Source organism: Panthera leo, chromosome F2 (genome assembly GCF_018350215.1).
Source record: "Panthera leo isolate Ple1 chromosome F2, P.leo_Ple1_pat1.1, whole genome shotgun sequence".
Taxonomy (NCBI): Eukaryota; Metazoa; Chordata; class Mammalia; order Carnivora; family Felidae; genus Panthera; species Panthera leo.
The window spans coordinates 10,433,814-10,447,622 of NC_056695.1; the positions used below are offsets into that span (position 1 = coordinate 10,433,814).

At 43.6% G+C, this 13,809-nt stretch overlaps 1 protein-coding gene across 2 annotated transcripts in view; it reads right to left on the bottom strand.

Moving 5' to 3' along the window:
• NSMAF (neutral sphingomyelinase activation associated factor) overlaps window positions 1-11,495 on the bottom strand; it is a 60,277-nt gene extending 48,782 nt beyond the window's left edge. The window contains exon 1 of one of the 2 annotated variants that reach the window (XM_042924153.1): window positions 11,212-11,495. In XM_042924153.1, coding sequence (XP_042780087.1) covers window positions 11,212-11,270 — 59 coding nt within the window. In that variant the 5' untranslated portion in view covers window positions 11,271-11,495. Of the gene's footprint in view, window positions 1-1,468; window positions 2,587-11,211 lie in introns of those variants that run through there. The other variant, XM_042924154.1, reaches the window with a different exon arrangement.
• Between the last annotated feature and the right edge of the window lie 2,314 nt (window positions 11,496-13,809).

Genomic DNA, 13,809 nt, shown 5'->3' on the forward strand with positions numbered 1-13,809 from the left:
CCCAGCAGCCTGCTTATTTAAATTCAACATCAGGAAACTTAAAAAAAATTTTTTTAATCTATAGCAGTTTTTAAAGCCACCACTCATTCCCATTTGGGGCTTTAACTTTCTTTTTGCTAATTAAAAAAAAAAATTATAAGCTCAGAGGAACACTACCTGTACAACCATCCTATGTTTAGTTGTTTGTCTGATTTTCTGTAACTCTTTACCAAAGACCATTTGGCATGAATGTTCTGAATTTTATTTTTGACAGTTTCACAACTTTCTGGATCAATATCCATTCCAGAAGAGTCCAGTAAAAATGCCTATCTTTTTTTTTTCTTCATTGAAACTTTCAATATCTGTCTTCTAAAAGTCTAGATTCTATGTATGACAGAATCCTTCTTGATCCCGACCCTGGGCTTCAACAACAAATAACTTGCTATGGACTGCTTTTCCTGAAGGTTTCCAGCACTGCTACTTAATTAAGTAATTTCTCTTTAATATTCAGAATTTCACAGCTTTCAAGCTCTCTGTCTTAAGATAAATCAACATTTCAACAAGGAAACTCAAGAAACAATAACTGTATCTCACTAAGCATCGACTAAGTAAGGTCTCTTGTCATTTTCTGGGTGCTATTTCCTGTTTTCAATCTACATGAGGTACACATCCGCCATTTTTTCCCACTCACTCAGATGCCTTAAAACAAGTGAATGCAATGATCTCCGCTCCTCTTTCCAGTAAGTGCCCTGGGTGTTTCCCCCTCTGGTCATGGATTCCCCTGCAGTTGTGCTTCTTGACATTCGGGTGCACTGCCTCACTTCCTGACAGGTCTTTCCTTTTGTATAGCTCTGCAGCTTTTCAGCACTAGTTTCCAATCTGGAGTCCTGTCCTGCCAAGCTTCAGCACCATCGAAGACACACCGTTAATCATCTTCTGTAATAAAATTCGACTCATTTTATCATTCATGGTCCACACGATTGCACAGAGACATCTGTGTGACTAAATGTTATTTCTAGGTCTTGAACCCATTGTTTTCTCATGTAAATTACTGCCCCTTCTTCCCTTGGAGTAGCATTTCATCTCCTACCTGCTGTCTTCCAGTGTAACCAGTATCACCATTTCATCTGCCCTTGTGATCCTTTCCCTTGGGAGTAAGTTTAAAACTCTAGCCCTTGGCCAGACTCTAGGAAATTACATTCTCCTCTGACTTTGTGAGATGCAGTTACTTCCTGGACAAGATGGTTCAGATATCAAAATCCCTTTCATTGACCATCCGTAAAGCCAATCACTTCTGCTCTCAAGTCTCAACTATCTTTGAGAACAAATGGCAAAACTATCACCTACGCTCTCGAAGACTTTCAATTTCCTCATCAAGGGAGGATGCTCCATGAGCACTCCCTAAACTGTCGAGAAGCATAGTTCAAAGAAACCAAAAAGAAAAAAAAAAAGAAAAGAAAAGGAAAGAAAAAGAGGAATACTTAATTACTGTTCTCTAGAACAGTGCTTCTCCAACGTGAATGTGTGTGCGATCATCCGGGGATCACGTTAAAGTGCAGGTTCAGATGCGAGAGATCTGGGGCACAGCCTGAGACTGCGCGTTTCCTAAGGAGCTCTGAGGCAGTGCTGATGCCACCAGCCCGTGGATTACCCCGAGGACAACAGATGCTAACCAACAGCCACGTACACCAGGCTTCGATCGTCCCTCAGTCATTCTACGTTTCTGAGATACCATAAAAATAAGTAGACCTCATTTTAAAACAGAAGCAGGACGCTGTGGTGGCACAGGAGATGGGCTCGGATAGGACAGTATCTTTTCTAGCCCTAGTTCAGCCGTGACTTGGCCATTAGACTTTTAGTCAAATCACTTTACTATAAAATTGAGGGGAGGGAGACAAATTAGATTACCTCAAGCCTCTTCTTAACCAGCGGGTTTATAGATTTACTAAATAAACCCGGGCTTACACAAATCAGCAGGAATCCCATTTCAGACATTATGGCAGATTACACGTCCAGAGAAACAATCTCAGTACAGAGCCTCTAAAATTGCTGGATCAATTACTGAAATCTCTTTTCAAATGCTTGGCTGAGGTGATGGGAAAGTGAGGAAAAGCTTCAGAAGAGAGAAGTTAGCAGGCACTGGAGCAGTCTTTTCCCCTGGGTGTTTGCCCAACTCTGAGTATTAGAGAGCCTGTACTTATATGCCCTGTGTCCTGAGGGGACAGTGGGAAGGGGGACAGGGGTAGAGAAAGCTAGAATCCCTAAAGTTAATACCCTTGAAGGATGGAAATAAAAACCACCTCCCACCCTTCCCCAGAGGGAGATGGTAGGACCCAGGCTCTGGCTGGGCTGGGGACAAAGTCCGTCTTCCTTGAGAATGTGAAACCACCAGCCTGTCTTGATACACATCTGGGGCTAGAATTCACACTACTTATTTAGCCCAATAAAACTCCAGACAAACCAGTGTGGTCTCTCTCAGCACCCCAGGCAGAAATGAACACAAATACTTTCTAGAAAACTCCACCTTAAATCCAGGTCTGCAAGGACTCCCAAGAAGGAGCTTCCAAGGAACAAGAAGACACAATCAAAAAATCATAAAATAAGGAACAAAATTACTGAATGAGGCTCAATACAAGCAACAAACTATTCAATCAAACCTGTATAAGCTACAGATAGCTTATTTCCTATATCTAAGCACTCCAATAGAGAAGTTTAAAGAAACAGAAGGACATCAAAAGTATAACAGAGAAACAGACTTTTATCAAAACTGATCAGGCAGTTATAAATGACCCCCCCCAAACTAGAAATTTAAAAATAATTGAAATTAGAACAAACTAATGATATAGACAGCAAATTAGGCAACTAGAGAAAAAAATGTAAAATGTAAGATAGATTTAAAGAGTCCATAAGGCAGCACAGAAAAATACATATTAAAGAGACTTTACGAGAAATAAAAGTAATATCCTAAGAGCTGAACGCCTGGCTCCAAATTTTCTAAAACTGTTTCAGCTTTTGAAATACCAATCAGGACAGGTGAATAAAAAGAAATTTTTATACAGACAAACAGCAAAGCACTACAAAGAGGAGATCTTAAAAGCAGCCAGAGAAAAGACAGAGATCAATGTTACAAAGAACAATCAGACTTAAATGATAGGGGGTTGTGGGGTGCCTGGGTGGCCCAGTCGGTTAAGCGACCGACTTCGGCTCAGGTCATGATCTCACAGTTCCTGAGTTTCAGCCCCACGTTGGGCTCTGTGCTGACAGCTTGGAGCCTGGAGCCTGCTTCAGATTCTGCGTCTCCCCCCTCTCTCTACCCCTCCCTCACTCACAGTCCGTCTCTCTCTCTCTCTCTCTCTCTCTCTCTCAAAAATAAACAAACATTAAAAATTGTTTTTAAAAAACTGATAGGGGTTTGTGGCAGGCTGGTCTCCTCTAGAATAAAAAGTAGCCTCCTGCAAAGCTCCACACAAACCCACTATGCTTCTATGTCAAACAGTCCAGACAAACGCAAGGCTTGGACCCCAGCGCCTTAATTATGCCAGGGAAAGTGCTGGTGGTTCCTTAACCACGGGCACAAATACAACAAATCCTGTCCCTATCCTGCCATATCATATGGCCTCAAGTGCAAGGCTTACCAGCCCCAGTCAGGTCAGAGAAGGGGCGAGGCCAACGCATAGCCACAAACGCTGAGCTGGATGGTGAGTCAAGTCTCCATCACAACACAGCTCTACTGTTTCCTGGCTCCTGGTCATTCCATGGGGTCCAGGTTTCTCCTGGAGTCTGAAGCCTGATCTTACCACGTAGCTAAGAGCTGTACCTTGGGGCAAGGCACACCTTTTCTCTTAGTTTGGGAGCTGAGATCCCCTCCACCAAAAAATGCTTCAGCAAGTCGGGCGCATATTCCCTGGATATCTCCCTTCATTTGCGCAATCTTCAAAATGCTGAGAAAATTACAGTTGACCCCCAAACAACATGGGTTTGAACTGTGCTGACCCACTTATATGTGGATTTTTTTCAATACATATACCACAGTATTGTAGATGTATTTTGTCTTCCTTATAATTTTCTTAATGACATTTCTTCTCTAGTTTACATTATTGTAAGGATACAGTATATAATACATATGATACACAAAATACTTGTTAATCAACTGTTTGTTATTGGTGAGGCTTCCAGTCAACAGTAGGCTATCTAATAGTTAAGTCTGGGGAGAGTCAAAGATTTTGTCATAGATTTTTGATTGCGCAGGGGGTTGGTGTCCCAAACCCCCTTTTGTTCAAGGGCCAAAACTATACATCTAGCAAGACTGATTTCCAAAACAAGAACATAAGCACATGTTCAGACAGACAAGAAGAGTTTAGTACCATTAGGGGAACTTCTAAAGGATATTCTTCAGGAAAGAGAAAATAATTCTACATGGAAGATATGATAGGCAAGAAGGAATGCTGAACTAAGACAATGGTAAACATGCATGTAAAACTATATAAACATAAACTAGACAATTGTAAAATCTAATTTATAGGTTTAAAATACGGACTGAAAATACTAGACAATAAGAGACTATAATTTGGATGGGACAGAAGTATTCCAAGGTCCTTATATTGTTAGGAAGGTGGCGGGGAGTGGGGTGGGATGGTAAGAGAATGATTAGCTTCAGATCTTAAGCTAAATATAAATGTTAAAATTTCAAGGTAAGCTCTAGAAAAACAGAAACAGAATATATAAGTTACCATATTCTTCAGGAAAGATGAAAGAGAACAGAGTCTTAATCCAAATGAAGGAAAAAAATAAGAAAAAAATTAAAGAACAAAATAAAAAAATAAAAATAAATCCAAATATATCTGTACCATAATAAATATAAATGGGCTAAATTAATCTTTCAAGACAAAAATTATTAAAAAATGAATTATTAAAGAATCCAACTATAAAGCTATTTGTAAAAAATATCTCTAAAACCTAAGGACACAGAAAAGTTGAAAGTAAAAAAAAGAAAAATTCCATATAATGCAAATAACCCAAACAAAACTGATAGAGTTATATTAATATCAAACAAAACAGAAAAAAAAATCATTCCTAGAAGAAGTCATCATATATTGACTAAAGATTCAATTTTGTAAGATAGCAATTTTAAACTTACATACTCAATAACAACCCCTGAAAATATAAGCAAAAATTGATGGAAATATTAGTCAAAGTTTGCATCATGAAGCATCTCTCGGTAACTGGTAAGTCAATCAAAAAAATTCATTAAGGAAAAAGAAGATCTAAACACAGTTAACAAGATTAACATAACAGATATACAGATATTATATCGATATTAATGTACATCTATTTTCAACCTCACATCAGTTTGTGACAAACAACTATAACCTAAGTCATAATAATTTCAAAGCATTAGTATTATACAGACCTTACTCACTAAACACAAATTAAAAATGAAAAACAAAATAATTTTCAAAATCTTTTGAGTTATAAATGTTAAATCACAATTTTACATGTCTGATGGGTAAAAGATGAAATCACAATGGGATATAGGAAAATAAAACAAGCAATGAATTCATTAAATGGCCATACCCATTTTATATTACATTAAAACAAATTTCTTGGTGGGGGGGGCACCTGGGTGGCTCAGTCAGTTGGGCGTCCGACTTCGGCTCAGGTCATGATCTCATGATCTGTGAGTTCGAGCCCCGCGTCAGGCTCTGTGCTGACAGCTCAGAGCCTGGAGCCTGCTTCAGATTCTGTGTCTCCCTCTCTCTCTGCCCCTCCTCTGCTCACACTCTATTCTCTCAAAATTAAATAAATATTAAAACAAAATTTAAAAAGATTTTCTTGGGGCGCCTAGGAAGCTAGGCGAGTTTGAGCATCTAACTTTGGCTAAGGTAACGATCTCATGGTTCATGAGTTCAAGCCCTGCATCGGGTTCACTGCTGTTAGTGCAGAGCCAGCTTTGGATCCTCTGCCCCACCCCCCCCCACCCCCCCCGCCTCTCTCTCTCTCTCAAAAATAAATAAACATTAAAAAAATTTTTTTTTCCTTAATGAAAATCATACAGCAAATCCACTCAAAATGTATGAGCATTCTCTTGTGTCTTCTTAAACAGTAGCCATTTTGGAGGAAATTAATGTCAGACAGCAATGAGGGCATAAGGTGAAGGGCTAGTAATGTAGTTTGGGTAAAGCCAATGTAAATTTTAAATTACTCAAAATATTTACAGCATTTATTTTTTCTCCCACTGTTTTTTTGTTTGCTCTTATGTGAGAAAAACACGTCCTATTTCTGAGTCACAGGCAGATTTCCTTCAACCCTTCAGCATTCTAACTGCTGATTCCGCAGTTAAGTCTCCAAATTCAACACCGGGCACATCCCAATTGAGATACTGAAAGAATGGGATGCTCAGTCTCGGAAATGAAAGAATAAACAGGAGTACAGCAAGTCACTTGGCCCTCTCAACCAGCATCATTAGTATAATAAATACAGAATCAACTGATAACACTTGAAGTAAAAGATATTTCACATCAGCCAAGAAATGTGGGATCAGCATAACCAAGGGAATTAAACACGCATGGAATGTTTGAGGCAAAGATGAATTTGAAGAAGTGTCTTATGTAAAAGTATTAATGAAACATGTGTGCCCAATATAGAATTCACGATCACTAATGTTTTATCCTAGAATGACAGCTTGTAAGCTATAGCTAAGTAATTTGCTGTACAACCTTAGAGAAAAATTTGACTCCCCAATAGAGTATGCCTTAGGTTATCTAAATTTCTGTATCACCCCAGAAAAAAATAGCTATTCTTCCATCATACCACTCTAGATGTGAAGATAAAAATATTTAACAGTTAACCTACTCCTAAATCTTGAAATAGAAAAATCTTAAATGCAGCAGTTTGTAAAATATCCTTATCTGCTAACCCACTGTACACGTTATTTCCAACAACTCCAAACAAAGACACGAGTTGCCTTTTAAAAATGTTTTCCACTGATCTTCATTAAGACCTAACAGCACATTTTTTAATTAACATTTTTAATGTTTATTTTATTTACTTTAAGTTTATTTATTTTTGAGAGAGAGACAGAGAGAGTGAGCAGGGACGGGCAGAGAAAGAGGAGGAGAGAGAGAATCCCAAGCAGGCTCCGCACTGTCACTACGGAGTCCGATGTGGGGCTCGAACTCACAAACTTGTGAGATCATGACCTGAACTAAAACGAATAGTCAAACACTTAACCAACTGAGCCACCCAGGCCTCCCATTAATGTTTACTTATTTTTGAGAGAGAGACAGAGCGCAAGCAGGGGAGGGGCAGAGACAGAAGGAGACACAGAATCTGAAACAGGCTCCCGTCTCCGAGCTGTCAGCACAGAGCCCGATGCTGGGCTCAAACCCACCAACCGTGAGATCATGACCTGAGCTGAAGTCGGACGCTTAATCGACTAAGCCAGCCAGGCACCCCGACAACACATTTTTAAAAACCAGTAAAATTAATATAGTTCCTGGCATCTAAATCTTAACCAGAATACTAATGTACTTTTAATGACCAAGTATCTCTTCATTTTCTGATACACTACCGAAAATTCCCAAAGCATTCTTTACAAACATGACTAATAAATGGTACTACTGTACAGCTGGTCAAGCCAGAAACCTGAGTGTAGGACTGCCAGGCTGAGCAAACAAAAATACAGGATACCTAGTTAAATCTGAATTTCAGACAAATTACAAAAAAATTAATATAAGTATGTAGCAAATACTGCATGGGACATACTTGCACTAAAAGATTTTTCATCATTCATCTGAAATTCATTTAACTGGGCACCCTGTATGTTATTTGACAACTCTAGCTGGGATTCTTTCTCCGTTGCCTCCTACATGAAATCTACCACACCAAGACCTGTCAATTCCACCTCCTAAGAACATCTCCTAAGTGTAAAATCCATACACTTTTCTCCATTTCTTCTGCCTCCGCTTTGGTCTCAGCCACCAAGAATCTCCCAACCGGTCTCTCTGCTTCTATCTTTGTAGAAATATCACTTACTCTAAATGCAGTAGCATCAATTTAATACTAAAAGAAATAAATGCTAACTTCAGGTTTCTCCTTTTCTGAGGTTATTACTGGGTAGTGGTAGAAATCTAAAATCTCTAAAGCAGCATGAGAGGTGAGGCCTTTTATTAAGGGTCACCTCCGAAGGAGTCCCAAGGAAAGAAACAGTTCTCTTGGGTATGCTTGAGCAAATGGCCTATATCAATCACTGTGCTAATTGGTGTTTATTGCCACAAAGGGATGAGCTAGGAAAAATCTGTGCGGAAATAAAGTTTGCTTTTTAAAGTTTATTTATTTATTTTGAGAGAGAGTGAGCAGGGGTAGGGCAGATAGAGAGGGAGAGAAAGAATCCCAAGCAGGCTCTGCATCGTTGGCACACAGCCCAACACAGAGCTGGATCTCACGAACCCTGAGATCATGACTTGAGCCTAAACTAAGAGTCGGATGCTCAACCGACCGAGCCACCCAGGCACCCCGGAAATGAAGTTGCTTTAAAATAAATCGCCTTGTCTTTCAGAGTGAATTCTAAGATTTATAGAGAGTGCGTGGTTCTAGCCTACATCTGCTTGTGAGACAGATTCCTTTCATTCAACTGGTACTCTAAGGACATCTTCGGGGTTAAAGTCCACTCATCAGCCCAAGGTTGCAAAGTCGGAAAGCAGAGTATTAAAAAACGTGGGCAGTCAGCAAGTAAGATCCAAATAACTCTAAGATATATGGCGCCAACGTCTTCAGATTCCTGATATGGCAAGTGCAGACTTTAGGATTTGTGCAACATTGTAGAGCTGTATAAACTAAGCAAATTAAGCAAAAATTACAGCTATTGAATGAACTGACAAATCTAAAGAAAACAGGTTTTCCTCTTATGAAAGAGGCCACAGAATTGTTACAAATAACTCTTTGATCAGAGAACATGAGGGCAATTCAAGTGTTTCTAAGGTCTTACAATGCAAATTCGAACATCCATCTATTTAATACAGAATACCCCCAATTCTTAACGGTGTTGGTACAGAACAAAGAAACTCTACTCAAGCTCCTTCCAAATGAAACAAGCATTATAAATGAAGTCAGAAGAGCCTCTACAAGTATGAGTTACTTTATTTAGGGTCCAGTCATTATTTAAAAAACAAGCGTTTCTGGGGATGCCTGAGTGGCTCAATCGGTTAAGCATCCGAATTTGGCTCAGGTCATGATCTCATGGTTTGTGAGTTCGAGCCCCACATTGGGTTCTGTGCTGACAGCTCAGAGCCCGCAGCCTGCTTCGGATTCTGTGTCTCCCTCTCTCTCTGCCCCTCACCCGCTCACACTCTGTCTCTCTCTCTCCCTCTCTCAAAAATAAACATTAAAAAAAAAAAAGGCATTTCTGTGGATAAAAGGCTAATCACAAAACCAGAAACATTCTTGAAAGCCATGTCTGAGATATGTTTTTTTGATACATCTTATCTTCTTCTCTACAGTGGGGAATGAAATTTCAACCTACGGATATCCTGGCCAGGCCAACATTATAGATTAGAAAAGGATATGAATGTTTGGACAAAACGGATCAAATCAACACCTATAAAACAGGTGTGGATGTTGCAAGATCACGCAAACCTTGAAGTCTCCACCTGTATTTCCATGTATAATCTGCTTTGTTGGTGTCCACTGTAGAGGCCAAGGGCAGGCTGTCCCAAAACGTGCCCCTGCGGCATATTTTACATAAAAGTTACTTAAGAAATAGCCAATGCAGGGACACTCAGACCCTCCTCCCGCCTGAAATCAGGAACAGAATCTTCCAAATGAGAAATACCCTCCCTACTAAGAAACAAAAAGACATCTTTATCACCACAGATAAGGCCTTTAAAGCCAAGAAAGCTGTAGAAACAAACCTTATCCCCCCGCCCCCAATCTACTACCTCAGCCTAAATTCTAAATTCTACCTTGAATTCCCTACTAATTAAAGCTCCCAAACACCTGTTTTCTTTATCCTGTCAATTCCTCACAAATGTATCGTCTCTTTGTCTGAAATGTGAAAGAGCTGCCTGCCTTGGTCATTTCTTTAGGTCTCTATTTTAATATTGGGCCTCTGCGGACAAGTCATAAAACTTTGCTTTTCTCCTCCTGTTCATTTGTTGTATGCAAATTGAATTTAGCCCAGCTGGAAGACCTTCAAAGGTAAAGGAAAATTCTTGTTTCCTGCCACCGCTGATCACACAACAACGTGACAGGCTAGCAGAACTCCTAGATAACTTATTCTCACAATCAAAATAACGACTGTAAAATAATTCGTTCCCAGTTCCTTTTGACACCCGAGACCACAGACCCGAAATTCAGCAAGCTATTTCGCTCACCAGTAATTTACTTAGGGCAGAAGTGACTTTTTTTAGAAATGACTTCCCTTGGAGGCGGAGAATCAGAAACTAAACGGGTGCCGCTGCTCAGAGATCATTTGATTGAGCTCGCGGGACCCCAAATCCCTACTGGGATCTGGGGACAATGACTGCTGTGCCTCACCTCGCGTCTGAATGCAAAGCCTTCAATGCACTTGTCTTGTATATAATGAGACCCAGTGCTCGGTACAACACGTTTGTGGGGTGGCCCTTGGCTTTTCGCAGAATAAGGCCTTTCTTGCGGCCCACCTCGCGGCCCGGCAGGGCAGGGAGCCGGGCAGGCCCTTGCCTTGGCCTATCGTCTGAAGAAGTCGACAAAAAAGGGCGCAATAAAGCGTGGTATCCAGGTCCGTCCCGGCGCAGGCGGGGTGGTCGCCGACCGCGGAGGACAGGCCTGGCGGAAAGCCCCTACGGCGCCCACGCAGTGCCCGGACCCGGCGCCGGTGACCCGGGGGGACAGGGGGAGGCCGCCGGCCCGCGCACCGCCAGCCGCACCCCTCCAGAGAACGCCAGGGCTCGCGTCCCGGGCCGGGGCGCCGGGACCCTCGCGGCCTCTTCCGGGTGAGCCGCGTGGCCCCACCTGCGCCCGGCTCGCTACCCGACCGGGGCGCGACCCCGGCCCCGACCCGGCTCCCGGGCTCCGGCCGCGGCCCCCGCCCGAGCGCCCGGCATGCTCCGAGCCCCGGCCTTTGTGCCGGGTCCCCACACCGGGTCCGACCTCTCGGGGCCCGGCCGGAAACCCGGCTCCCGCCCCCCTCCCCCGGCCTCCGACCCCGGCTCCGGCCCTCCCCGCCTCCGCCCGCAGGCCGGGGCCGGCGCTCACCTCTCCTTGGAGTAGAGCTGCAGCTGCTGCTCCCGCCGCTTCTTCCGGATAAACGCCATGGAGGGAGGGCAGGGCGCCGGCGCGCGGGGACGCACGGCTCGGGCGCCGCTGCAGTCCGCGAGGAGTCCGGGACGCGCCTGGGAGGCGGGCCCCGCGAGCCGGCCCGCGAGGTCCCGGCCGGGAGGGGAGTGCGGCTGGGGGGCCTGGCTTCGCGCGCGGCGGCGCCGCTGGGCGCCCCACCGCCTGACGCTGCGCCCCCAGGGCCCGCGGCGTCCGGGCCGCGCTCAGCGGAGCATGTTCGCGTGGGGACTCCCGCGGCGCCGTGACTCAGGCCGGAGGAGGGGCGCGCGCTGACCCGAGGCGCCCGACACTCTGGCCGCCGGGTGCGGGGGAAGCACCGGGGCCAGCCTGCGGTCTGTGCTTACGCGCCGAACGTTCCCCGCTCAGTCACCCGCTGCACAGCCCCGTTTTGAATGTTGCACGCGTGAAAACGGAAGCTTGCCCGTGGACTGCCCCCACGTTGCTGGCCACCGGGACTCCAAATAACACCGTTTGGGGCTCTCGATCTCTTGGTAGTTGAAATGTTTGGTCGCATGACTTCTCTTTCTCTCTTTTTCTAACGGCTTTGTTGAGCTAGAACTCACACAGCAAGCAGTTCACCCATTTAGAGTGTACCATTCGGTGATTTTTACCACGGTAGCAGATATGCAGAACTTCCCCCCCCCCCCCCCCCCGCCCAATACCCTTCGGTTATCACCCCCACGTCCTCGAAGCCCAGCATGAGCAAGCACTTACCAACTTTTCTGTGTCTATGAACTTGCCTATCCGCAACATTTCATATAAATGCAATCGTACGTTATGTAGCCTTTTATGTCTGGCTTCTTTCATTTAGCATGAATGTTTTTCAGATTCATTCATGTATCTGTACTTTATTCTTTTTTATTGCTGGAGAGATAGATCCTAGCGTACGGACGTACCCCATTTTGTTAATCCATTCATCATTTGGCAGTTATGAATAATGCTTCTAAGAACATTCTTGTACAAGTTTTTGCACGGACCGATGTTTTCATTTCTACTGACTACCTGCCTAGGAGTGGAATTGCTGGGTCGTGGAACTCTACGTTTAAACACTTGAGAAACTGCCAAACTGTTTTCTAAAATGGCTGCACCATTTTACGTTTCCACCAGCAGGGTATAAGGGTTCTAATTTCTTCACATTCTTGCTGGCACTTGTTATTATCTGACTTCTTGATTATAGCTATATCCTAGTGGGAGTAAGTAGTATCTCACTGTGTTTATGACTCCTTCATACATCCTGAGCATGACTCTGTGACTGTAAAGGATTTCTAGAATAACAAACTTCTAAACTGTATATATGCTAACACGTATGTATTATCTTACAGATCTGGTTCTGCAGAGTTAGATTTCTAAAAGCTTCAGGGTAAATGAGTATTTCAGCTCGCTAGGATGTGGCAGGACATCTCTGAAGGAAAGATGGAGAACCAGGAATAAAAGCCAGGGCCGGATCTTACTGAACTTGATCCCCGCAGCATTGGAAAAATGATATGCATAAAGGGGGCACTCATTACAAGCGTTTGGGAAGGAGTGAGGGTGTGCGGATACCCTGTAACTACTGCACAGAACCTGTAACTGTACAAACGTGTCCGAGGCGTTAGCCCCAGTATACCTCTAGGAAACTGTGATTTAGTCGGGTGGCCAAGACAAATACAGGAGTAGATCCACGATGAAACAGGATGATATAACTGCAAAGAGGCACAACGTGATAGCTTTCTATATGACAAGTACACAATACATATTAAGAGTTATAGGTATTATGAGGTACCACTTTTGGCTGGAAAAAGGCAAGAAAACAGCATGCACGTTTTCTTTCTTTCTTTTTAATTTTTTTCAACGTTTTTTATTTCTTTTTGGGACAGAGAGAGACAGACAGAGCATGAACGGGGGAGGGGCTGAGAGAGGGAGACACAGAATCTGAAACAGGCTCCAGGCTCTGAGCCATCAGCCCAGAGCCCGACGCGGGGCTCGAACTCACGGACCGCGAGATCGTGACCTGGCTGAAATCGGACGCTTAACCGACTGCGCCACCCAGGCGCCCCGTACGTTTTCTTCTTTTAAACGTTAAAGGATGGGGCATCTGGATGGCTCTGTCTGTTAAGCGCTGACTTAAGCTCAGGTCATGCTCTCCTGGTTTGTGGGTTCAAGCCCCGCCTCGGGCTCTGCGCTGACAGCTCAGAACCTAGAGCCTGCTTCAGATGCTGTGTCTGCCTCTCTCTGCCCCTCCTCAGCCTGTGCTCTCTCTCTCTCCTAAGTAAATAAAGAAAGAAAGAAAAATAAATACGCATTAAACATTAAAGGATAATGTGATTCTGGTAGGCAGAGTGACAAGCAATTTCTCCTTGACCGAACTTTAGCCAGGCCTCTTTGAACTTCTTTGTCAATTAGGCCTCAACCGTGCCCCATAAAGACTACAGACTCTCAGCACAAATGATTTTCTCCACACCCTCACCCACGTTAAAAGACCTAAACCAACACTAGCATTGTTTCTAAAAGCTCAAGACCTCACACCTGGGATGACCC